This window comes from Lichenostomus cassidix, chromosome 6 (assembly GCF_008360975.1).
Source record: "Lichenostomus cassidix isolate B80296 chromosome 6, HeHo_3.0, whole genome shotgun sequence".
NCBI classification, from domain to species: domain Eukaryota; kingdom Metazoa; phylum Chordata; class Aves; order Passeriformes; family Meliphagidae; genus Lichenostomus; species Lichenostomus cassidix.
Genome location: NC_139487.1, coordinates 11,893,277 through 11,919,915, shown reverse-complemented (window position 1 = coordinate 11,919,915; position 26,639 = coordinate 11,893,277). Strand labels below are relative to the sequence as shown.

At 47.9% G+C, this 26,639-nt stretch overlaps 1 protein-coding gene across 7 annotated transcripts in view; it reads right to left on the bottom strand.

Moving 5' to 3' along the window:
* Positions 1 to 5,416: 5,416 nt before the first annotated feature.
* NT5C2 (5'-nucleotidase, cytosolic II) overlaps positions 5,417 to 26,639 on the bottom strand; it is a 67,236-nt gene continuing 46,013 nt past the window's right edge. For 6 of the 7 annotated variants that reach the window (XM_085064925.1, XM_085064922.1, XM_085064923.1 and 3 more), the window contains 16 exons: positions 19,278 to 19,395; positions 17,793 to 17,888; positions 16,387 to 16,478; positions 16,139 to 16,196; positions 14,778 to 14,871; positions 13,702 to 13,755; positions 12,479 to 12,562; positions 11,689 to 11,730; positions 10,421 to 10,528; positions 10,045 to 10,111; positions 9,273 to 9,443; positions 8,737 to 8,847; positions 8,361 to 8,412; positions 8,063 to 8,123; positions 7,359 to 7,535; positions 5,417 to 7,144 (listed from right to left, as the gene is read on the bottom strand). In XM_085064925.1, the coding sequence (XP_084921051.1) occupies positions 6,893 to 7,144; positions 7,359 to 7,535; positions 8,063 to 8,123; positions 8,361 to 8,412; positions 8,737 to 8,847; positions 9,273 to 9,443; positions 10,045 to 10,111; positions 10,421 to 10,528; positions 11,689 to 11,730; positions 12,479 to 12,562; positions 13,702 to 13,755; positions 14,778 to 14,871; positions 16,139 to 16,196; positions 16,387 to 16,478; positions 17,793 to 17,888; positions 19,278 to 19,395 (1,637 nt within the window). In that variant the 3' untranslated portion in view covers positions 5,417 to 6,892. The remainder of the gene's footprint in view (positions 7,145 to 7,358; positions 7,536 to 8,062; positions 8,124 to 8,360; positions 8,413 to 8,736; positions 8,848 to 9,272; positions 9,444 to 10,044; positions 10,112 to 10,420; positions 10,529 to 11,688; positions 11,731 to 12,478; positions 12,563 to 13,701; positions 13,756 to 14,777; positions 14,872 to 16,138; positions 16,197 to 16,386; positions 16,479 to 17,792; positions 17,889 to 19,277; positions 19,396 to 26,639) is intronic. The other variant, XM_085064928.1, reaches the window with a different exon arrangement.

Genomic DNA, 26,639 nt, shown 5'->3' with positions numbered 1-26,639 from the left:
TTGTCCTGGAGCCTGGCTTCATGCTGGGTTGTGTTCCTCTGGGGCCAGTCTCAGGGCTGCATCCAGACAAGGAGATACTGTTGCTGTGGGCCCAAGGCAGTACAGTTGAGCTTTTCTATCTGGCTTGTGCATATTTTCCTGAGCTGCAGGCATGGGAAAGGGTTGCTGGAAAGTTGCCTCCAGCCAGTGGTACGGTACAGGTGGCAGGAGTTGTTTCGTAGGGGGATGGTAGCACTGAATTCAGTCAAAGTGATGTTTTCTTCTTGTTATGGTGAGGTCAGACTCTATAGCAGTTCTTCACCTTGGAGATATGGTACTCAAAGCTGCTGGTCTTCTGTCTCCAGCTGAAAGACATTCTCTCAGGTTTTGCCTTTGGGCTGTGTTTTCCTCTGAGCAGCACTGATCACTAGGATCCTGCAGAGGATGGTGCCCTGGCTGCTCTTGCTCCTCCAATGCAGATTTCTGGCTAAGGAAGTGCTTGGTGTTTAGTCCTCCCCCAGAAGCAGAGGTTTGGCCAGACTTGACAGAAGTGGCCTGTCACAGAACTGGGCTGGAGGTTTGTCAGCTGTTGTGAGCCTGAAACATGCAAAGGCTGCAGGTGGCTCCAATGCTCCAGGGGTAGATTTGATTGCTTTGTTGTCTTCTCGTCCTGAAAGCAGCTTGGCAGTTAGTTGGTAGCAGGATTTATTGGTGAGGAAGGGCTTATCCCAGCATTCGGTGCTTGGTGTAGCAGTCTAGCATCCCTTCTCAACTGTTTGCTGATCACAGAGCTTTATAGGAGGTGGTGTTTTATCCTCTTGGCATCACTGTTGTACCAAATCCTTCCAAATACAAGTGAGAAGCTAATTGGTGTCAGATACCTTTAGGTGGAAGTGCCAATATTGAATGCATGTCCCAAAGATAGCTGTGGGAGGGCGAGGGGTTCCTGATGAGCTCCTCTTCTCAGAAGTGACAGACTGGCTGGGCCTAGATCAGCTCTAGTGTCATTCCTGCTTTAAAATCTCAGGTCCAGCAGGCTGAGCTGGGCTGGGCTGGGCTGGCTTGGCTGATGGGTTTTCACCCAGGGTACATGATCTGCCCTTCTGCATCGTGCTGGCTGACAGCTGTGCTTGCATCGGCCACAGCCGCTCCTCTGTTCCTCTCACTGGACTTTAGCTAAGGGTTCTGGAAGGTGAGGAGGGCCAGCAGTTGGGAATGGGCCCTACTGTGGCCATTCTGTCTTCATTTCTCACTTGAAGGGTAGGAGATGCTGCTCAAGGCACTTTGCCTTCCTCAGAGACCACATGGAATTTGGAGAGTGGAAACCCACCAAGACCCCAGCAGCAGTGCTCTAGTCCCATTTGATCCATGTTCTCCTGAGCACAAAGGTGGCTTACGAGCGGCTTGGGGTCAAGCCCTGCTGAGAGACCTCGGAGCTCTTTGGCATATTTTTTCTCCAGCAGAGCCACCCTTGATACCTGAATCACTGGGCAGGTGCCTGGATGTCAAGCACAGTGAATCTGAAAACCCCAATACTTGAGATACGTTCCTGGAAGCCATGAGCAGCTGGTGCTTCACAGCCAGAAGTCTCACACCAAACCTTTCTCCTTCCTGGCTGCCCGAACCGTGTCCTGGTTGCTGCTGGCTCGGCCTTGGTCCCCCTATTCTGGAGTGTGGTGGCTTGGCTCTCCCTTCCCAGTGTGTTTTCATGGCTGTCTGATCCCACTACAGCTGGCTCTTCCCTTTGTCTTATTTGCCATCATACATGGTCTTTGCGAATTGTATCATATTGTACATGACTTCGGGTTTCCAGAGTTGTAGTATTCTGACTACAGTATTTCCGTGTGTGTACATAAACCTGAATAAGCACAACTGAAATCCTGAATGAAGTGTATACGTTTCATATACTGATTGTCATACGAATTAATTTTATAATTATTCCAATTTTGTTGTAGATTTCCAATCTTTCCTATTTATTTTGTACCAGATTTATTTGTATATTTTGTGATTTTGTTTTAAAGCATTTTGTTTATTTCTATTCTTTTTAGATAAATGATGATTTTTTTTTTCTGTCGAACATTCCAGTTTATGCATTTTTCCCTCCTCCATGCTCCCCCCTCATTTCCAAGGGATGGATTTTGGCATGCGGGTGGTGGGGCTGATGTTTGTGATCCCGGACCCAGACCTCTGCTACTGGCATATCAACAGTCTTTAATCTCCACTTCATCTGCCAAAAGCCACAGAGAGGCCGGATCTCGCTCCTTTGGAGCCAGGTGTTGCTCTTCACTTTGGTGGGTCTGGGCCTGTAAGTCCTCAAGCTGGGGAGGGCTGTGCTGGTGATTTTGCTGTCAGGGACTGGCTGGGAAGCTGGTGGCAACAGCAAGCAGCAGACTTTCTGAAGTTCCATCAAGGGTGAGGGTCTTTTTCTTTCAGTAATAAAAACCCCTTATTTACAACCTGCTCTCCACAGGTCATGTTTGTGTCTTAAGTGTAGATGCCGTCTGTCGGTAGTGCGTGTTTCTGCCAGGTGGGGTGTGACTGGGGGGTCACCACTGAGGGATGTGGCTTGGACGATGACACCGTGGGACGGGAGCAGCTGGTGGAGTGAGTCGGTCCATCCCCCTGCACTTGGGTGCTGCTGCCTTCTCCCCTCATGTCGAGACTTCAGCAGCAGAGCTGTGTGCAGCCTGCAGTGACAGAGACATTTCTGAGCAGGAGAGCAAGCCTGTACTTAGTGTCTTGGCCACCACCACTTCCAGCTCATACTGGTGGAGGGACAGTGCCTTTCCTGTGTGTCAGATACAGCCCTGCCATGCACCCCTGTTGTGCTTCTGCCATCCCTCAGCCCCTCTTCTCCTCACAACTGTTTCACCCAGCGGCTCTCTCTGCACTGGGCTTTCCTCCGTGCTCAGCTCTTGAGCTGGCAAACCCCGGGATAGCAAGTTGGGTAGCAGCTGCTCAAACCTTGTGGGGGATTTTTGCTGCACCCAGCGCAGCCTCAGTCCCTGCTTCTGTGCTGCAGGATGGCCCCATTCCTCTGGATCTCGCTCCTCAGTGTTGTATCAGCAGGACAGAGAGAGTGGCGTGTCCTTAAGGACTCCTGCTCCCCTGTGTGTGCCTGTCCCTGGCAGCCAGTAAAGGGTGGTGGGATGCTGCAAGCACGACGTAAGTAGAATTAATGTGGAGGCCAACTTCGGGGCTTGCTCTGGTGGTAATGAGCAGTGGGAAGGAGGAGCAAGGTAGAGCTCAAGACTTCTGGAAGGGAGGGTGTAAAAGGCCAGATCCCTTCAGGGAGGTGGGATGCGTTTTGGCTGCTCAGGCCCAGGCCACACTGTGGCAGCAAGGCGAGAGCAGTGCCCAAAGCTGTACCCAGGGCTCTGTGTCAAGGCTCCAGCAGCACGTCCCTCCATGGCCAGGCTCTGCAGCCCAGTGACCCCCAGGGCTGGTCTCCTGGAGGGAAAACACGCTTGTGGCAGGGCTAGTGGTTCTGCAATTACAGAATTTCTTTATCCATGTTTGCAGTGCCAGGGCTTCAGGCCTGAGGCTGGGATGGCTGCTGCTCAGGGACTGGCACAGGCCTTTGCACCCTTCATCACGGTCAGACATATCCTGATACCAAGCTGCAGCTAGGCCGTGCTCTGCTGAGCGAGGAGGTGGCACAAAGGAAGAGCAGCTGGAAGCAGCTCTGAAGGCAGTCACCACGTCAGAAGTGGCAGTGCCTAACACAGGATGTCTGCAGGGCTGTGGCTAAGGGCAGTGAGCCTCAGGCTCCTGTCCCTGGTAGGGTTTGGTTGGTGCAGCCCCTGTGAGCCCCCTCTGGCTCTATGGAGCAGGGCAGGAGGTGGACGTGAGGTGGTGGGGAAAGTGGAAGAAACCAAAAATAGGTCAGTGAGAGTTCAGGGCAGGGGTGAGGCCTGTTCCCCCCATGCTCACCCTGCTTCCACCAGGCTTCTGCTGCAGGAGAGAACATTGCTGGTGGGCAAAAGCAAAGCATGTCTGTCCCTTGGCTGGGGAAGAGGTTGGAGGGAGAGCAGCAGTAGCTTTTACTGAGGCTCTGCAGAGTGATTGGAGACACAGGTACCACCAGGCCACCACTTCGGGGCAGCAGCAGCTGGTGCAGACCAGCCATGGGCAGCTGCCTGAGGGAGGTGTGGGCTGGAAATTTGGGCTCTTACCATGTCCCCATTGCCAGCCGGGGCAAGAAGTTTCACTTTGACCCTTGGTCTGTGGGTGACCACAGCTTCATGGTGGAGCCAGTGCAGGATGGACAGGAGGGTACAAGGCCGGGAAGTGCCTGTGTGTCAGTCAGACTTTGCCTGACATTTTCCCACCATGAAGTGAGGGTCAAATACTTTCCATTGCCTTGAAGACTCTTCTCCCCATCTCAGTCAGAAATAGCCCTGGGCTGGGAGTGAGCTATTTGTGGTGACCGTTTGGGAAGGAGGAATGCACGGAGCTCCCCAGACCTCCCTTCCTGCAGCCGCATGCCTCCCCCAGCTGCTGAGCTAAAGCTTAAAAAATTCAAGTGGCTATACTTGGAGAAACAAAGTTTAAACATAGCAGAGCCCAGCATGGCCTTCCGTGAATGGGCTTGGGAACAGCTTCCTGCAGCCAGCCTCACTGCGGGTACGTTAGCTCCTCTCCAGACCCCAAAACTGAGGTGCCAGGGACCCAGTGATCTGGAGTTTACAGCAATCCCAAGTGTCAGGTGTTGAATGTTGGCCACCAGCTGTTGCCATGTAGTGTTGCTTTTCTATTTGGCACTTTGGGCCCTCATAATGAATATCCTTCTGTGGTGGTGCTGATGGGGGAACCTCCTCAAGTCTTGTTTGGTTGATACAAGGAGTTTGTAGGGGAGGGTTGAGCTCAGCAGTCCACAGGGCTGTTTGTCATAGCCAGGCACAGCCTTCTGTGGCAGCACTGACTTTCCCTGGGTGTTCTTGTCTATTTAAGCAGGTTTGCAGCTCCTGGTGAGCACAGGCTGTGCCCTGGTGCCATGCTGGGCACCTGTCATGCAGGGGTGGAGGGGCAGGAAGTGGTCCTTGGTAATGTCTGTGGGAAACAGCCCTGACAAAACACAGTGTTGGAGGTAGTGGCAGTGTGGGGATGCTGCCCTTCCCACCATGGAAAAGCCTGTCCTCACTCTGTGTCCAAGCCAAAATGGTTCTCTGCCCTCCCCCTGCTTTCCTGGCTGATGCAGATGGTGAAAACAAAAGCCTCATGCCCCATCACTGCTTAATTGGGGCACTGTGAGGATGTTTACAGCAAGATCCACTGCTACTGCTCCTCAGTGCTTCACATGACCAGTTCCCAAAGATGCTTTCACTCTTGCACAATCACCCATCCTGCTGGGACCCCCACAGACCAGTCCCATCTCTTCTCACCAACTTCAGCAGAGTCCTCATCATCTCAGCAACATGCCACAAAGCACCAGGCATTTTTTAGAAACATCATCATTTATTTGACTTGAACAACTGCCACTAGAGCAGCATTTTTCTGCTCAGATGTTGGTGGTGTGGTTTTTCTTCTTTTATTTTCTACTAAGGTACTTTAAAATGAAAAAAAATTAAATGAGTTTATGATACTGAAACAACAGTCGAATTCAGTACAAGAGGGCCCTCGTTGTAATCCCTTTGCAGCAAACGGCAGAGGCTGGAGTAGGGGAAGCTGCACCCACGACTCAGAGGAAAACCACAGGGCACTGCTGTGTGCCAGCTCCCATTCCTTCCCTGGGCTGGCTTTCAGGCACAAAGACTACCTGCCCATCCCTGGGGACACCCTGGTCCCCACATGGCAGCCGTCACCCTCCTTGACTAGGGACGCAGCCTTGCCCCCCACGACCTGCGATGAGGCTCCGCTTGCTCCGCACCAGACCAAAGACCAGGGCAGCTGCCGGACGGCTGGGAGCTTCCTGGCTCCCACCATGGGGCTGGCCCTGTGGCATGTGCTGTTTCCTAGTTTAGGGCAGGCCCATGTGGCCCGCAGCACCCTGGCACAACAGGCCCTTTCACTCCAGATGGTTGATGGGGTTGGTTTTGGGATGCTTCACTTAAAGTTGAGAGGACAGAAAGGTCAGGAGGAACATAGAGCAACTAATGTAAAGCTAAAGCAGCAGCTTCAAGCTCCTGGGTTAATATTTACTGCTGAAACTGGAGGAATTGAGAACAGAGTGTGCAGTTCAGCTGTTTGAGAAATGCCCTGGAAATCATGCATCACATGCCGATGGTGAAAGAGAGCCTGGAGACATTGAGAGAGGGTAACAAGCAGCTACAAGGTGAAACGTGTATGGCAGCAGATGTGCAAGAGCAGGAATCTCACTGCCATCCATGATGGCTGGAGGAATCAAACCACCAACAGAGAAACACCAACAGAAGGTAAAGTGAGTGCTGGAAGGCACAGCAACACCCTGGCTAACACAGAGAGTGGGGGAGTATGTAACCCAGGAGCAGAGGATTAAGGGCAGCAACCCAATGGGCAGCAGGATTTGGATAATTTTGTCTCCTGCAGGGCCCAGCATATCCCTTCTGTCTCCACAGAGAATGTAAAAAATGCCAAAAACCGTTCACAGGACACTGTTCAAATGAAAACCAAATGAAACACATCATGGGAAAGGGAGAAACATGCAGCATCCCAAAATGTAATGGGAGTAGCATGACAGGACAGGAGGGCAGTCCAATCTGAATGCATCACCCAGGCAGAATTCATCAGCTTTTTGAACCGTCTGCAAAACTGAAAACAAGGGTCTCCTCCTAATTAGTGTTAATTTGTTAGAAGTTTCCAAATACTTTCAAAATGTGCCTTTGCAAGAATCACACCCCCCAACCCATCACCCCAAGGGCCCCAACAACAGAATCCATTCCTGATCACTGCTAGAGTCATGGTTTATCTTCAGAAATACTTGGTTTTTTCCTTCTTATTCCTCTTCCTCCTCTTCTTCCTCCTCTTCCTCTTCCTCATCGTCATCTTCATCGTGGCAATGTGTGATTTCCTGAGGTGCCTGGGGGAAAAGGTTGGGCGGTTTGATCTCACTGATGGAACGGGTCAGTTGGTGCCGCTTGTAGTCGGAATCTTTGAAATCCACCGAGGTGCGATTGCGTGTGGCCATCGGCGACTCCTTCTCATTGATGTCAACGTGCGTGTGCTCTACTGTGGACTCGTGTGGCATCTGCACATGGAACAGAGAGAGGAGGTGACAAGGGGTGTCCCAGTCCCAGGCTGCGTCCCTGAGACACACAGAGAGCAAACCCCACATCGTGACCATTTGGCCTATGGTCTATCAAATGCCACACCCAACTCTCCAAGGTGCTGTTGTGGTGATAATGGATGCAAGCATGGGCACTTTTGGGTCCCCTGCCCACCTCCCTGGGATTGCAACTCACCAGGACGTGGGCGGCTCTGAAGAGGTAGCTGAAGGGGTAGTAGAGGAGGTTGATGAAGGAGGCTGCATAGAGGTCAGCATAGCGCATCACCTGGCTGGCAAACAGCGTCTGCCGAGAGCCGCTGCGGAAGAGGCTCCCCATCATCCCGTAGCACATATCCATGTCATGGGTCACTTTCTGTGAGGAAAGGGCAGGTTAGATCCTGGGCCGGGCAGGCAGCACCTCAGAGCCACGACAACACTGAGGCAGAGTGCCCTGAGTGCTGGAGGCTACATGAGACCCGCAAGGATCTCCAGCAAGGCTTTCTATGCTTGTATCCCGTGGCATCAGGGCACAGCAGACTCCAGGTAAGAGAAAGGAAGGTGGCACGAGGCTCAGGGCCAGCACTACCCCAGGCTGGCACCCCAGCGCTGGCTGAACCAGAGGCTACAGCCCCTCTGAGCCTGTGTGTGCCAGTGCCATGTGCTGCAGCAGTGAGCACCATAAGCCAGCACTGCTGTGGGCATGAGGAAGGGGACCCTATTCCAGACCAGGCTGCCTTTCAGGAGAGCCAGTGACACCAGTGAGCCGAGACAAAGTGGCTTTGCCAAGCCTGCTGTGCCCACCCAAAGGCAGAGCAAAGCATTTCAGGACTGAGCAGTGGGGCTGGGTTGTTAAGCCCTTTGGGATCCAGAAGGATGAAAAGGGATTTTGATGATTGGTACCTTAATGCGTCTCTGGATGGAGCTGATGTCGGGGCGTTCATTGCTGCTACTGTCCAGATGCCTAGTTACAGGCGAGAAGGTAAATACATGGTGTGAAAAGTCTTTCAGAACCAGATGCTGTGGGATGGGGCTCGGGGGAGGGAGGCTGGTCTGGAGGGGAAGGTTGGTCTCTTGGGCAGAGCCCAGGCCCAAGTCAAGGCTCCGGCAGCAGTGCCGCTAACCCAACCCCAAGGTATTGTCATTGCCGCTCGTTAGCTGGGAGAGGCAGCAGGAAAGTTGTCACTGTTAGAACACTCACTTGTACAGCTCCGCCAAGAAAATGTCCAGACTCTGCAGCTCTTCAAAAAGGGCTGGAAAATCCAGAAAAGAAAGAGGAAAAAGGTAAGTTTAAACTGTTGAAATGAAAAGGGCTGAAAGTGAACCCACCACCCTGCCCACTCCCTTCGCATGGCGGCGGAGGGACAGTGGAGCAGGGACACTGGAGGCATCTCATGGCCTCTGGGCAGGGAGAGGGGTCAATCACACTCTGTGCCATGGGCAGAACTTTGGGCTTGGTTTCTGGTTGGCTCTTTTGTTTTTGAGGCTGAACCTTTGCAGCTCTCACCAAAGCCTTCCAACCAGCCGTGGGGCAACTTGCATAACCCCCAGCCCTATTTACACACCAAAGGGCAAACCTGGGAGGAAAGCAGGAGCGCTGGAGGATGGGAAACACACAGCACTTTGGCGGCAGAGCAGCAGAGGGAGTGGGAGGAACGAGGAGGAAGCAGCTGGTGAATAGGGACTCCCTGCAGATGGGAGAGCAGTCATGGCTCAGGCATTACAGGGAGAATAACCCAGGTCTCGTCAGATATTTTTTAACATGGAAGCCACAGCTCCTTATGTGTAGAGGGGGAGGAGGTTCTGGGGTTATGGATGAAGGACAACTCAACCCCACCCAGCTGCAGCTTTTCCCACGGCCAAGGCAGCACTTGGCTGATTACACACAATAGCCTGGGAAAGAGCACAGGAGAGGCCTGGGACCCCAAGGCCAGCTCACAGAGAGGCACCCCAACTCCTGCCACCAGCATCCAGACCCAGGAAAAAGGGCCAAAAGGAGAAGTGGCAAGCCAGGGTGATCTCTCCCCTGCACCCCTAAGCCCTGGCGATCTCAGGGGTGCAGCATCAGACAAGCAAGAGCAAAGCCTGGCCTGGGGCTTGCCCAGCTCCTGACCGCTTTTGTCTGTCCAGACGTGCAGCTCCTGCGCCAGCTCAGGGATCACCAGGAAGGTCCGCCAGCCCTGGCGCTTCTTGGATTTGAGGATGTCTCCAAAGATATGGTCTCCGATGTACAAGATATCCTTCCCTTTGGCCCCCAGCAGGTCACAGACTGTGTCCGAAGAGCCTGACAGAAGAATGGCATGGCTCAGAACAGAGATCCATAACAGGTGCATTTTCCTCCCAGAAACCTCCACTGCTTGACCATGGCAGCCCTGGACACTGCTCACCTGCCTGGGAGTCCACCCAGGAGCAGCTTTGCCCATGCATACCCCTACATGAATGGCAGTAACAGAGGGGCCATGCTGCCTCCCAACCCATGTGAGAGTAATGGAGCCCCGGGTGTCACAGACAGCTCTGTATCCACCCACTGCCCTTCCCTGGCTTGGCAGAACCTTCCAAGCATGGTCACGCTGGCGGAAGCACCTTAAGTACAGCTGGGGACATTGCACTGGGCCAGCTGCAGCCACCCCTCCACCACAAGCCCAGTAGCTGTTTCCCAGACCCTCCCCGGCAAGGAAGAAAAGGACATTTGAGGAGGAACGGGTCTGTCTCTTCCGGGCCTTGTGCAGCTCTGATCATGGAGAGCTTCTGGTGCAGTGTGCAGAGGGCACAATACAATGTGCTTTGGGAAGCACAGTCTTGCCTAGTACAAGTCCTCTCACAGCTCGAGTGGCTGAAAGCCACATCAGAGGCACTCCCCAGAACAAGAAGGGCTCCTGCCTCACCTCCTGAGTACACAATGCCATGCTGCAGCGGGCCAGTGTAGGTACCAATCTTCAGCTTCCCAGTCACCTGTGGAAGGAGGTGTTGTGTTAGTGCTGAACAGTTCATGGTCTGGATCTTTTCTGTATTGATACTATTGATACTTCACTCTTTACCTGTCTTACTCCCAAACAGTCCAGAGGCAGCTTTCCTGCCACCTGCAGTATGTTAGGGAAGCCAGCAAAGCCTTGAGGTGATGGGGTTGCTCAGGAATCACTAAGAGACTCCAGCCCACAACTGCCTGTCCAAACACTGCATTGCCCACTGTCACTGAGAGATGTCGTACAGGAGGTGCAGGAGCCTTTCCAGCCATGGAGGTACCCTCCACTGACCACTCACCGTGTCCACCTGCCGCAATACGGTGCCTTCCCCAAAGAAGAGGGGTTTTCGTGCATCCACCAGGATCAGGTCGAAGTAGGACTGCCATGGCCGATGGGCACTCCCAGGCTACAAAGGTAAAAAAAAATCCCAGAATCAGGCATGCCACGAAAAAACACAGGGAGTTTAACTTGAGTGTCACTGTCCACTGTCCAAGCCATAACCTTGTGACATTGCTGGTCCACCAAAATCCCTTAGCTCATGCCTCCCATGGGACAATGCTGGGTTGCCAGCACCATCTCCTAAAGCACTCCCCTTCTGCAACAAGCCCATCCCACCCCAGCTTAGCAGTGGGGGCTGAGGACGTGGTGTGAGGCAGGAGAACAGCACTGAACATCTCTGTCAGGGCACAGCTGCCAAGTTAAAAGATGCTGTAAATGACATCCTGTTCCTGAAGGTGACATCCCGTGCAGATCCAGACACATGCAACTCCCACGACTTCAGCTTACAAGGCCACGCTGGTACTTTTGCCAAGAGTGGGAACATGCCTGGACTCTATTCCACGGAGCATGGCTTTGAATCACAGCCCTGCCCAAAGGATACCAAGCCCTTTCTTCTCCACGTTTTTGCACTTTGTGAGATCAAGACCACAGCAAGGGGCTTCTTTAGCTATCAGTTGTGGTGAGTTTCTACACTCTCAAAGTTTCTCACTTTGCTGCCTTCTGCCTTTAAAGCACAGTGTGAGAACATGTCTTTTGAGCATGACATAGCCTCTCACTGGGAGACTGAAAGAGCAGGATAAATTAATATCATAAGCCTCTCTCCAAAAGTTGCAGGGCTGAGTTCTAACCTCAGAAAAACAAAAAAAAAAAAAAGCATGACTAAAACTTCTGGAGTTACGATTTTTAAGGCATGATCAGCCATAAATGTTTCTGCTGTTTTATAAAACTATTTCCTTTCCATCACGTTTTTTTTTAACGTCTAAACCATTGTGCATTATTTCTAAGAAACTTGGCTGCAAAATGCCACACTTGAAATGTTTTATCACTGAAATAATGTTATCATTAACACAGATTATCATTTGAGACCAGATGATGCCCCTTTTCTCTCTGTTATATTGTATTTGCTTTGATCCCATTCAAACAGGACACAAAACAGCAAGTGTATTTTAACCAGATTAAAGCAACTAATCCCATGCAGCCGATGAAGCAGGATTAAAATGCTTTCCAGCTACACAGATAATTAGGCACATCAGCGTCTATTGCAACTGCAGTCTAGAATTCACATACCTTTGGTCCATGTGGAAAGTCAAACAAGTACGTCATAATTTTCTAAAAGAGAGAAAGAAAGTACTCAAATACGTGCTTTTAAACATGCATTTGTGTAGTTTATAAAAGAATACTTTTCTGATTTTATCTTTTCAGATTACAGAACTTTATTTTCAGAATTTACACAGAAGTCAGCGTAAGATTTGGAGACAAAATGAATGGAATAGGACAGGGACAAGAATCAAACCAGTAGTTTTTAAAATCAAATAACAGTTGCCTCAGAAAACTGCACACTGCTTCAAGTATATCTTGCAATGCTTTAAAATGGCATATAAATCTTTTGATTAGCAGTGCTGCAACATCCTGACATTCACCTGGAGTTGGAAGTAACTGTGTTTATTTCTCAGCTTAGCAGACAGCTGTTTCTTGGGTCTCAGACCTCTCCAGGACCTTGGTTTGGTGACCTGTCTGTACTCAGACTATCTATGTCACTTGAAAGGGAAAGTCTGCATTTTAAAGGATGCTAAAATCCAAAACTGAGTATCACTTTCCCTTTCAGTCTTTTAAGTGCTGAGGATCTGAGTGAGGCACAGAGGGATTTAAACCAGACCCATACTAGGTCAGCAGCAGAACCAAGACTACAAAAGATGAGTCAAGACTTAATCTGCATCCACCACTAACCCATCCTACACCTAGATCAGAAAACACGTGATTTTCCACCAGAAGATGTCCCATCAAAACCCATCCAAATGACTGGCTGGCTTGTGCTTATTCCATGATACACCAACCCAACAATTCAAGCAGCACTTACGTCTGTGTATTTATAGTCGCTGTTTGTGACGAGAAACACCTTCCCCACTTCATTCATGCGGCTGAGCAGCAGTGGCAGCTTCCCCTGCAAGCCAAGGGGAACATCCAAGTCACACACAAAGATTACAGACATTCATCATGGGAAAAACACTCAACTATGATCCCACCAGACAAAAAAAAAAGGCAAATCAAACCATCGAGCAAGCAAACTCACGTGTTGTGCACTGGCCAGAGCCAGGAAAGCTGCTGGTCCATCCAGGGAACCCCTCCAGAGCACAGCCCAGGGGAGGAAGGCGAGGGGGAAGGGCTCAGCAGGGCTGCAGTGCCTTTGCCAACCACAGTGCCAGGCACCCTGTGCTGCTCCCACCGATCTGCTCCAGCTCCAAGTCCGTTCCCGAAATGGGCCCAGAGGCAGGTGAAATCTGAGCTCACGAGCCACAAGTTGGAACGCATTATAATTCCAACCTCAAATTAGGGAGAATTTATTCCTGGGGCTATTTTTATTGAATCTGAAATCTCAGTCCATTGCCAAAATAGCTGATTACCTCACTGAACAGTTTCCTAAGCATTCTGGAGGCATGTAACTAGAAACAAGGTTAACTGCTTTAAAGTGATAATCTACCACAGAGCTCATCTAAACTAAAGAATACTTATTCCATGAGTGGTCCAGAGGGGTCTTGCACACTGCAGAGGTGGCAGGACTAAGGGAACCACTGGAGCTTGCCCAATTAGATGTGCTGAACACACATTTAGGGTTATCAAGAGACTAGACGTTTAGGATCTTTCCCTCAGTCCCTCTCAGTTAAGTGTAACTTTTTTGTTGAGTGGTGAAAGAATACTTGTGGCTAAAAAGATGCTCAACTGTTGCTTTTTAAAGAGAGGTTTGCTTGGGCAGAAAAGCATAGGCAGGGAACACAGTTGCTTTCACCACTGAAAGAAAACAACATGAGCTTTGCCAGTGTGTTCACCTGCGTTCCAGAATAACATTTCCTCTGGCTTTTATATTTTACTTAAAAACCTGTGCACATCAATACAAAATCATGTCGATCACTAGCTCAGAATAAAGGCTGAACCCAAACTTTCCACTTTGTCTTTGGTTATTACAATAGAAATCACAGCCTTATCTGTTTTGTGCTTTAGTAAAGCAAATCAGCATGTTTATTTCTTGCCTGCTTAGTCAGTACCAAATGTCACATAGCACAAGTAAAGTAACTTCACACTTACATCTTTCACCACATACTTCTCCAGATTCTCAAGGGTCTTTTCCTTAAGCGATCCCTGAAATAGAAACAACAGAACCCAGTGAGGTCATGGAAACTTATGATGTAAGAGACAACAAAGTAATGCCAACTTTCACACTTTAAAATGCTGTGAAAGTACAAACCAGGGCGAATCTGAACCAGTGACTCTAGAGATGAGAGGCTTTGAGTAGCAGGGACCATCACAAACTCTGTGATCCATCGATTCCCTCACCATGGTAAATAATCCACTTCAACAGCATTTTAACCCTTTCAAAAGGGAATACAATAGAAACAAACAAAAAATAGATTTGCCATACCAAACAAGACAGTTAATGACCTGTCTCCAACACTGACCATAATGCTTTAGTCAAAGGCCAACTCCAACATGTATCACACAACACTGCATAAGGAAAGAAAAATAGATTCCTGACTTCTGCATGGTTAAAAGGACCACCACAAGTACACAACTGTGAGCAGAGTTCTCCTGTGATTGTTCTCCATCCCACCCAACAGACTGCTTGAATGAGGGAGAACAAGAAAATCAGGTCTTTAACCATATGTTAATGCTCACAAAATTATGTTCTAGATTTGTGCACAAGTGTGTACAGAAGATGAAATTATTCTCCTCTCCAATTAGAGAATAGCTGATCTATTTCTCCCTTTAATGCAGGCACTTTTTAGACAACATAGGATAGTGCAAATGTAAACAATATGCAGTAGAATACTGCTTTAATAATTAGGACAATGTTAATAAGTTGTGGATTTGAAGTGCAAATACCCTCATGGCATCATGCTCTAAAACTCATGAATTACAGTACAAAAATGGAATCTGGACACAATAAAAAGGAATTGGAGGCCAAGCCAGATATGTTCCCATACTAGGAGGGCAGTTGAGATCTTGACTTACTCCCATACAACCGCAATCTATTATTTGCTCACTAGGCGGCAAAGCAGGGCCCTTGCCCAGAGGAGGCAGAGAACACCTGAACTCAAGAGTTACAAACCAGCCCCTCTAACCCAGTTACAACCACACACGTCCCAAGGAGTTCTTGCAGTCACCTTGTAATGAACCCAGTCAACAGCATCTCTGACATCCTGGAACATACTCCTGAAGGACATGAAGAGGTCTCCATCCTTAAACCCTGTTTCACAGCTGTGAGGAGACAGAAGAGAGATTTTAGCAGCCAATCGCAGCAGGTAAGAAACACACCAAGGAGCGAGACAGTTCCAAATGCTGTTTGGACCTTGTGTTTTCATCTTACCATCATGGTTTCTTATCTACTACTTTACTGCAGCTCAGACTCGAAAGAAGGCTACAACTGGAGTTTAACAGGAGTTGTGTGCCACCCAGGAATGTCTGTGCCTCCACAGCAGTACTACAGCTTTCTCTGGCTGTAGCTCTTACTTCTCACCAACAGTATTACAAGAAGGTAAAAAGACTGCAGAAAACTGCAAAAATGCAGTTTGCAGCATTTTACAGAAGATAAATGGTACTGAGGGAATAAGCAGAGTGCTGCTCTTTCTCCCTCTTTCCAGCACTAAAGAAGGGAGTGTCATGGAAATCAACTAAATGTGATGCTGCTGAGAGAATGAACTGCTTCTATGTTGAACACTTAGAGTTAACATTAAAAATTACAAGATACTCTGGAGGTATCCTTGAGACATCCATGACAGCTTGCATCAGAAGAAATCAAGAAGGATTACACAGACCCATATTTATTATGACAGCAATCATCATACCTCTCCTGAGAAAAGGTACTTCACCTGATGGATTGCCAGCATAAACAGTTCCTCTGCTCCCAGGTAAAGTCCCATTAAACCTTTGCCTTCTGCTCACGTATATGCAAAGATGACCCATCACATGAGGTGATGAGCAGCACAGCAGCATTCACGTTAGCCAGTTCAAACCACAGCTTGTTTTTATGCTTATATGTTTTGGACAGCAAGGTAAATACTCATGCTGCACAGCCTCTTACACCACACTGTGCCTGAGCACTTCACCTCTAAGTGTGCAATGTCCTTTATTATGACATGAAGCACCTGTGATAACTGACTGAGGAAATTCAGCCTTAGTTACCAGTTCAGACATGGCTCCAACGGACACAGGTTCAAAATGAACTGAATGGTGCCTGTGATCACCCTGTAAAAAGTGTGCAGACCTAGAAGCTGCCCCAAATACCAGTGTCAGTCAGTATGTTGTTATTGATGTACCCTGGGAAAGAAACCCTCATAACCAGCCTCTGCTGTACACACAGATCAACTTATCACCACTAAATTATAAGAGGCCTGAGCTTTTCCTCACCAAAACCACTTGAGGGGCCTCCACTGATATTAAGAACAGTTCCATCTGTGCTGTATTACTTTTATATAGTAACAATCTTACTGTTCCATCATCACCTCAAAGTGCAGGGAATACACACCTCGTGTACCGGTCACAATTAGTAAAGAAATCCACCAAGCAAGCCAACAGGTAGGTCTCTGCAAGGAAACAGAGTGACATTGTAACACAAGGATAACATCATACAGCCAGCTAACTTTAGACCTTGTGCCCAAAGGAAGAAAGTTCATGTAAAAAAACCCAAACAGAAAAGCAGAGTACAACATCAGCAAAGCTTTACTGGCTTAAAAGGCACAGAAAGAGGCCTGTGTTGGCTCACATTAGACTCACCTGGTAGATTGAATAACGTGTTCAAAATGTAAAACCTATCTGTGTCATCCCTCTGGATAAATTTATTTGGATATTGCTCCCGTGTTTCAGGCCTGAGAATACATAAAGTGGAGAAGAATGAAACCACAAAACATAATGAAGATAAAATGTGCTGACCTGTAAAAAACAGTTGCAGCAGGGACCGCTAAGTCTGCTGTGCTTTAATCAACACCCAGCTTTCCCACATGCACTGCTGGCACAAGAGCCAAAGTGCATCCAGGGGTGTTCCCTGGGCCACGCTGACTCCAGCAGAGCCAGCACAAAGCCCTCATCGCTGAATCAGCAAACTGAGCAGAGCCCACACAGGGACACAGAGTGGTCCAGAGTTCACAGCTCAACCTTAAGCCCCATGCTGCCGGCTAGGAGGATGCTTTAAATGATCTGCACTTTCATTGTTTGCTTATCTTAAACTCTCCCCCACTTTCCATGTGTTGCTCTCCACTCCCCCAGCAGCTCTCGGGCAGCTCTCAGCCAGGGGTGAGCAAGGCTCTGCTGCAGGAGGCTCGCTCGAGGCCCTCTGCAATTCATCAGCAGGGTGGCAATGACTGAACTCATCTCATTATTCTGGTTTCCCTTATTTCTGGAGCTTCCGAAGATCACTTCAGGCTCAAAGAGGAACCTGAGAGCACATGTAAGGGCTTTTCCTAAATTTTGGAGTCCTGATGCAAGGACTTGGAGGCCTGCAATGACAAGGTTTGTCACCCTGGGGGCCCTGAGCTCACCTTGCCTTCCATCCATATGCCCTTGCAGCAGGAATGTGGGAGGGGGGATTTGCTGGGACACATCAGGCACATGGCACTGCAGTCCTCTCTGCTTCCTAAAGCACCTTCTCTGGGACAAGAGAAACACAAGCAACCAGGAAAGGCTACAGGAAATGGCATGCAATGCCCAGTTCTGACTCCCTCAAAGGTCAGAAACACAAAGGGGCAGAGCAAGCTTGCTCCTACCCCAAGCCAGCTCAGGCCCTCACACTTTCTTAGCCATGGCTGTGGAGCTGACAGCCTCACGGGGCACAGGTCTTCGTGCAATGGCTTTGTCTTGACTGACAAACTGCTGAGGTTAAACTGGGCCAGGACAGGTAAACAGCCCCTGGATGATCCCATCAACTCCTCCCCACATGTTCTATTCCCAGCACACAACAGATGTGGTGGTGGTGGTGGCACAGCCCTTTCCTTTGTAAACATCTGGGCTGTTGCTGTACCTGTGACCTTCAATGCATCCCCAGTTAATCCTGGAGCTGTAGGTACAGCAACAGAGCGTCTTTTGTTAGTGGAGTCCATGAAATTCCTTACACAATGGGTGCCCCAAGGATCATTGACACAATAGAGTGTACAAATCAAGAAGAACAGCCAAGAGTCTGCACTCACCCTCTGAGGAAATTAAAGCCATGTGCACATACTAGGAGGTTCCCATAGGCATCAACTTTCAGCAGGTTTCCATAGTGGGTGTCAAACACCAGGCCTCTGTTAAGAGAGCAATTTAGGACATGAAGAGGCAAGTGCATTAAGGGGTGACCATCTTAACAGCAGCTAGACCAGCTCTAGAACAGCTTTGCTCACTTGGCACGGGACATCAGAACAGAGCTGCTGTTATGATGCACGTGGGGTCCCTACTGTCCCTTTTAGCTGGCAGCAGGTGAGCAACAAGAGCCCGAAATCACCTGGTGGGAGAGACTCCTGACCTGCTCCCCAGTGCCCTGAGCAGCTCAGCTCTGCATGTGCCAGGGGAGCTGTGGGCCTCTTCCACAGGGTCACAGACCTGACACCCCTGTCAGGCTGCAGGGAACAGTGAGGTGTGATAAAGGAATTTCTCTCCGCTTTTTCATTGCTCTGTCACAGGCAAAGCCAGATGGGGCATCTAACCATGGCACAAAATGCTTTGGACATTCCCAGTTCTGACTCTGACAAAATTCTCACTTATCCAGCACCTTGCATCTGGAGAATGCGGCCTTCCCACAGAGATATCCCTTCTGTTCCCTTCCTGGGATGAGGGTAGTGCATTTAAGAGTCCTCATCACAGGTTTGTGAAGGGCTATGCCTTGTTACAGGCAAGGGCACAGCCAGCAGCAACTCTTGGTGTAAAACATGCTGAGAGGAGGGAAGGAAGGAGGCTGCCAGACTGAAACTGGAACAAACCAACAGACTCTCTGGTCCAGTATTTTGAAAGGCAATTCCAAACGAGTCAAAGAAGCAAAATCCAGCAAAGGCACAAGTGGAAAGTACTTAAAGTTGCAGAGTTAAATCAAAAGCTCTGTTTAAAACAAACAATGCCCTTTTTACCTCTCCCACCAAAAGACAAAATGTAGGAATTTAGTAACTTTGCACCATTAACTTAGTTAAAACTTATGAAATCAAAAAGTTACCAAATCAAATGCTTTTTACATCTGATTCATCCAGACAAGTGAACTGGATTGGTCCCACTTCTATTCTTGTTTACTGTCAGCTTAATTTTCAGGATGTCTTACGCACCAGGACACTACTAATTTAAATCATTAATGAAAAATGTTCTGAGACATCCCAGCAGCCTCTTGGACAGTAACAGCTCCTTCTCCCCCTAAATCTGACTTCACTCCCAATCCAATTGTGTCTCTGCTGTCTTTGCTTTGAAAGGCTATTTTTGGACCATGTTTTCAGTAGTATTCTTTTCTTCCACACTCCCTCTTTGCTGGCAAGGATTCATGTGTGCAAAGGCCCTCCACATACTGGATCAGTTTTCTCCCTTCCCCATGATCTGTGGTCAGCTTCAGGCTTCACATCCACAACTGAAAACCTGGCCTCACATTGCCTGTGGACTTTACAGAACAAGTATTCAAGGCCTCGAGCAGGCGGGGTTGGTATCTGTTAGTCATTTACCTGGTAGGGAATGCAGGATCATACACAAAATTGAGCAGCTCATGAGGGTATCCAATGGAAACTAATCTTTCTACGGTCAGGTCAAATCCAAGAGATTCGTATTCAGGGGATTTATACACTGTACCAAGATGAGATTTCAGTTAGAAAATTTGAAAACAGCTAGGGGGTTAAACAAGAAGGCAATTAAAAGTAATGTACCCATTCTCCCTCCTCCCTCCTCCACACGCCATTCCCTCCTTCGTTGCCTCAGGTCCCCCAGCCCAGAGTGTGGTGGAATTAATTCCTGCCCCAGGGCTGCAGCAAAGTAGAGCTGCAGCTTGAATTTCAGCAGCAGAGTGCACCAGATGAAATATCCATCACTTTATCATAGCTCTCTGCATCAGGAAAAATGTATTTCAAACAGCAGCTCCTCTCCCCGCAGTCCTGTTAAGCAGATGCATGAACACTCCCTGTTCCACCTGCTCCAACTGGGCTTTGGTTTGCTGCGGTTTTGCAAAGCCGATAAAGAAACCCATAAATTGTGAGAGCACATGTATTGGAGGTTAGAGAGCCTGAAATTCATCACTGCTGTGCTACTGTTACTGCTCTGGATACAATCCCAAAGCTTAGTATTGCTCCAGATTTCATCTCAGGGGAATTAATGTTCGCTGCAGACTAAGTTAGCTTGAAGGTAGAGCTGTCAAGTTAACATATGATTTGTTTGTTAATAACACCATATGGTACTGTAAAAATCTGTTCATTAGTACCCTTGTGCATCAAAATGCTGCTTTTTAGAGCAAGTTCACTGCTCTCACATGTCAGAGGAGCTGCTCATCTGGGACACACACCTTCCCTTCATTCCATACGAAAGAAACAGACTTGTTCAACCAAGTCATTCCTACCATGCAGCCTCTCTTCTTCCTGCAAATGACCTTCCCATGTACTGAAAATGTTACTGTTTAATCAGATCATTAAATTAACATCTAAAAGGCAATCAGGACAGATGGAAATCACAGTGTTTCTCTGGCGGTGTGTTTACACTCACTGCATGTCTGCAGAAGCCCAGAAGATAAGGGGCTAATGTGCATGTCTCAAACACTGAGACAGCTGGATAGCCGTGAAGCTGACCAAGGATTGTTGGTAATAACAACCAGGGATTGGTAATAACATGTTGTGAGAAAGAACAGGATGTGGCTGGAGAAGGGGCTATGTGGAGGTAAGGGCTGCACTTTTCTGAGACAAATGTCCTTGTTCTGGGTCCTGGAGATAAGCACAGCACAGCTCAAGTGCAGGAATGAGGTCAAGAAGTGGGCATGGACCATAGGGGGAAGATCAACATCACCCAAGACCCTATGACCCACTTTCAGGAAGGTCTGGAAGAATGGAGTGCACATAGTAACTGATTTCCATACAAAGCAAGAACCCTGTTTTCAAGGTGGGGACAACTTATTTATAAAAAGGTACCCCCCACAAAGCCCAGGCGTGAGTGTGCCCCAGGACACCCCATCAGCTGGACCAGTGGTGCTGCCAGGACTGGTGATCTCTTTTTCTTGCTTACTTCCTTTCTCTCTCTCTCTCCTCCTCTTTAATTCATCTCTCTCCTTCTTCCTTCCCTTTTACCCTACCCCTTTATCCAAAACCCACTGCTGTGTGTTTATACTAGAAGGTCAGGGACTAACATGGCAATTTTCGTGCCAAGTGTGTATTTTACTAATAAAACTTTGTAAGCTTTTGTGGACCCTCTGACTTTTGCCATTCCTTTTGACCACAAACACCTACAAATCTTGGGTGCTCCCTTCCCCTTAAGAGTGGGATACCATAATGTTACTGTCTTAAACTGGTCCTAAGATAAATAAATACAACCCTTGACTGCAATGGGGGTTACCATGGGTTCAATGGGTCCACCTGCCCCAAACACTTGAATATTTCAAATTTAGCTGAATATGTGCAAGTTACACAGTCAACTCATTAGAAGACAGACTGCTTTTCATGAGAAAGATCTAACACATCCATGGGCCTCAGAATATATATTAATACACATTGTCTATACTGACCAGGTAATCACCAGCATATATATACACTGTGGGTTACAGAAGTTCAATTTGAGAGGAGAAAGCAAATATATAAACTACTAAAAAAAAAAAAAATCAAAAATCAAAAGATGAAACAAGACTGTCAGAAGACCGAGATCACTGTACCCATGACAGAGGGCTCCTGTATCTCTTATTAATCTAAAAGGTACCAGAATCCCAAAAGTTAATTTCCCCCATTAAACTAACAGCATTAAAAATGTAATAAGCAAATCTGTAATGGTTTTAAACAGATAACTAAAATCAATACAGCAGTTTTCAAAATCCTCAAGCAATAATATACCAATGGCAAACATCAACAACACGATACAACATTCAATGCACGTAGTCTTTTCTGTCCTTTAGGAAAGGAAGGATTGATTGAGCTGTAGATAGGAATAAGCAATCAAAAAGTACAGCTAATGAAGAAAGCAGTGACTGACAAGGCAATTCTGGGGAGTGAGCTAGAGTTGGAGGGAGCAATAGGCAGTTAGGTGATGAACAAAATTGTGAGAGTGACACCAGAGCATCAGCTGGAACAAGAAATTCCTCTGATTCAGGACAGTAAAGGCACTTCCCAGAGAAAACGCTTATAAATACACCTGCACATATTCTCAGAATGTGAAAGTTCTGCAAAGCTCCCCCTTAAGTGAAGTAGACTCCAATCCTCTGCTCTGTCCATGAAGCTGCTGCACTTTTTCTTAGCCTCTTGGGAATTTGCCCATGTTATCAACTTAATTCATAAAACATCACTTCCAAACAAAACATTTCTTCAAGGAAATCCTGCTCTTTCTCAACTCACCAACCATGGTGATACTGCCCAGACACAAGGAACCTCTAGGAGAACTTTGGCATCTCCTCTGCACAAGCAGAAGTGGTTCATCCACAGCTCCAGCAGAGCTTATCCAGGGAAACTGTAGGGCTTTCTGATGAGCAATCTGTGTATTTTGTTAACACTCCACCAGGGAACAGCTGTGTGGGACACAAGGTCAGCTGCTCACAAAATGCCCTCACTCTATTTATTTCTTTCTGTATTGGCCTCTCTGTCTTAGAAAAATCACCACAGACCTCCTTTCAACTCTCTAAGGAAACAAGCTGAAGCACCATTAGGAAAAAGGCTGAAGAAGAGGTATCAACCTCAGCTTTCATCATCCCAAATCTCTGCTGAGGCTGTACATTAGATTAATTAGGATTAGTCTAAATGTTTCTTCTTGGGGGACAGTTATTCCCCTTACCTCTCAAGCCCTACATTTTGCTTCCTTGATGTCTCTTTGAATAAAACTAAATTATTAGCTCATTCATGCCTCAGATCTCATCTCTATTTTTCTACTACTCCACAATATCTGGAAAATGAGAGCCTTCTCCTTGACACATGAACTGAACAGAGACACAGGAAACTGGACTTGTGAAAGGGATAATAAATGTTCTCTAGTTACCAGCATACTTACTGTTCCAGATAAACTTTCCTTCAATTAGACACACAGCTGGCAAGAGACTGAGAGCTCCCTGAGCCCACCTTGACAGCACCCTACACTACAGCACTGGCTGCACCAACTGCAACAAGTCACAACCCCGTGACATTTCTCGTAAGCCTGTTTGAGTAACAGGAGCTTCCTCTGGGCAAACAAACCATCCACCTCCCCAGACCAAGTCTGGACAGGCTAACATCACTGCAACTGTGGCAGCACACTTGGAGAAGATGCCCCAGTTACAGGGGTTACTAGATGAAAAAATGTATTTCAATATTGTACTCAGGGCTGGTTGTTCTCTCTCATGTCTTGTTTACTTCAGGCAGCCACGAGGAAGCAGAGAGGACAGATCAATACTTTTTTCTGCAGCTGCATGATGAAAAAACTGTTTTAAACTTTGCTGGAATATCCCCTCCCTCAGACCTGGTCGCTGAATCCTGGTATCACTGATGGATATAATTGTGTGTCATGGCAATGCCATGAATCCAGCTATTTGTCATGCAGTGTCTCCCGTGCTCAGCTCTGTCACCCAGCTGAGAAGGGCCCAGTCTTCAAGCATTCCCAGCTCTGTGACAGGGGAGGAGGCAGAGCCACAAACACATTTTCACACCATCCTTGCCCAACACACATGAGATGACAGTAAAACCAAAGCACGTGCTACAACTTATTCTGATTTCTTTTTCTTACTGCTTGATGGCCATGTCTCTGCCACCAAGCCAAGTCCCCAGCTCCAGAGGAATTGTTATTTTAATAGTTCTGTTCCAACACAGGCAAATGCTTCAGCAGCACAGGGCAATCAGCACCCAGTGCTCACGGATTACGCAACTAGGGTGGAAAGAAAACAACTAAAGGTTTTAAAAAAACAGAAGCCAGTTGACAGCATTCCAGCTTCCCCTTAATACCATCACTTGGCTTAACAATACACCGTTAAAAGGTAAAAAGCAGTACCCCGGAGTGAATGCTGCAAGCCTTCAGGTCTGTGATGAATGCGGGTATCCCTGACTGACACAGGACGTGCTAGGAGGGAAGCTGGTCTGGAATGAGCAGGGGTTGTGCAGTAAGGTATGCAACTCTCATGCATTTGTGTGGTTGTGTTTACCTTTGCTGCCAAGACACATACAGTTACAATTTTATAGCCTTCCTGAAAAGGAAAAAAAAAAAAAAGAAAAAAAAAAGAAAAAGAAAAAAAAAAGCTCTCTACAGAGGCTCCAGCTTATGCAAAATGCTGCTGCCAGGATTTTAACTCACATGAGGCAGATGCAGATTCAGAGTGTCACTCCAGGCTTGACGGAGTTACACTGGGCTCCCCTGTTAAAGAAAAAAATCAGACTGATTTTAAAACTGCAACAGCTCTGTGCCATTTGGGACTGTTTCTGCTGGAGCTCTGTCCTCTGGTAAGCTCAGAAGCTGGCCTGGCAGTTGTTCCAAATACACTTACAACTGATTTATAGAAGAGGCACAGTTGGTAATCGTGCATCCTGCAGGCAAAATTCTGTCCTCATATCCACAAAGCAGTCTTAGATCATCAGCTCAGGGATAATTAGGAGGAAGAGGCTACAAGCACACTGCCCAAGTGACACAAACCCTTCATGTTTCTCTCAGACACAGAGCAACTGGTTCAAGAAAAGGTCTCGTGCTCTTTTTGGGGCTTTTCCATTATGGTCCATTCCTCAGTCAGTGACAGATTACTCCTTTCAGGACACTCATTTTCTTTCACAAGATAAAATGCCTGCAAGTGTCAATGCAGGGGACTTGGGAGGCTGAGTCAGGAGCTACTCTGGGAACCAGAGAAGAGAATTTTGCCCTACACCGTGAAGGTGCTCCCAGCGAGAGCCTTGCACACTGGGTCAGCCTGATGGTGCATATCTGCATCCAAATGTACATTTGGACACGCTTTTGCTTGGGCTTTCATGGGCAAAGCCCCGCAGGATAAACCAGCACCAAACCTGCACACAGAGCTGCACTGCAGTGCTCTCGCTGGCAAGCATATACAGGGAGAACACCAGAGCTATTTTGCAACTTACAGGTATGCACAGAGTAATCAAGAATTATCTTTGAGATCCAATTTGCACTAAATACAAAGCTGAACCGGTTGGAATGATGTTGCAAAAATGATCCACAGAAGTATTCAGACCTCCTGGAAGGCTTTTCTGAAAATAAATGTTTAAAGCCTGTTTTGTTTCAAAATTAAGAGCTGGGGAAGGCTGCAGTGCATGTGATGGCTCTGCTTAAGCTGCGGGGAGGAGAAAGCCCTTCAGGGGCTGCCCATATCTTCCCTTGTTTCTTCTCCACAAACACACAGATTTCAAATTCAGGCAGGGCAGCTTCTTGCTGAAGACGTAATATGGTTTGTTCCAGGGTTTGCCAACACTTCTGACAAGGTACTCATGGATCTTAGGAGAGAAGCAGGAGTTGGAATTAAAGTAACGACCCCTTTTTGCACTGCTTCATTCATCTCCATTTTGTGAGATGTATTTGCTGTGTCAAATTGCACACCTGCAAGCCAGTCCTCTGCCATTTTATTTCCAACCACAATGGATTTGGTGCTGGTAAAAACCCTGAATTGGGAACAGTGACAACACGCTGATTTCCCAAGCCATGGAGGCAGCTTTGAGAAAACAGCTCTCCTTTTCCAGAACCTGGTTTACGAAGGGAAAAACGAACTCAGGAGGTTGCTGCAACAGAAGTCTGCAGGCAGAGCAGCTCCTCTGGGCAGAGGCAGAGCCTGGACCACTAAAAGATGACCTGAAGTGTCATTCATGCCTGCCTCTAGTTCTTCCCCATCTGTTGCTCTCTTAGGGTGCCCTACCAGCTCCTGAAGGAGTTTCATCCCTTCCATCAGCCAACTCCTCACCTGCCTTTCCTCCAAGCTGGAAGGCAAGAGCAGCCCAGGGAAAGGTGCTTGCAGTGCCCCCCAGAACAAACCCACACCAGCAGGGCACTTCACAGGAGCAGCTGCTTCCTGCAGGTGGTGCATCCCTGCTCTGATCCCTTGGGCACAGACTGTCTGGACTCCTTCCTCACACAGGTGCTGAGAGCACTGTCTGTGCTGTTGACTTTCAGGTGCCCAGATAAGATCAGTATTTCTTAAACTAGAGGTGATGACCTCCTCCAAAAGGGCTGCATAAAGCTTTAACAAGTACTCAATCTTCAGAAATGTTACCAGCTCCCTGGGTTCTCCAGAGGTCACACAAAGACAGATAAGCCAGAATGTGGGCAGATAATGCACAGGGTTTCGCCTTTTCTCTGAAGCACAGGAAATGCAGCCCAACTACTTTAAGTCTTGAAGAAATGAAAGTTAAATAACTAAAACCAGGTTGTTTCAGTTGCTGCTTATTCCCCAGTGAGTAAGGCATGCAAATCAGGCAGTTAGGGACATACATGGCCAGGTGGAGAGCTAGTATCCAGATTTATATGTCTCAGGCACAACATGCATAATTAAGCTTGTGCAAATACATTTCTGAAATTACACAAACCTGACTTAAAGAGCAGGATCAAAGTGCTGCTCTGAATTGCCCCACAAATACGTAGTGCAAGTATGTATTAGGAATACATTTGTATCAGTCCTGTGCTAACAAAAACTGCTTAGTTAAAGCCTTGAGCACAGAGATCCCCTTTTACAATCCTGTCCCCTGTAACACTACAAATATCAATGTATCCTGCCCCAATAATGTCTATCGAATGAGATCCTAGTGTCCCAAAACAGGACAGACCTACCTCCAGAGCTCTCCATTCTGTCAATATCTCCTCTGCACATGACCCCAAAGCCAGGCATTTAGGATCCACTACACAGTGTCTGTGACAGTCACCCCTTTACAACAACACCACTGGCTGTTTCACACAAG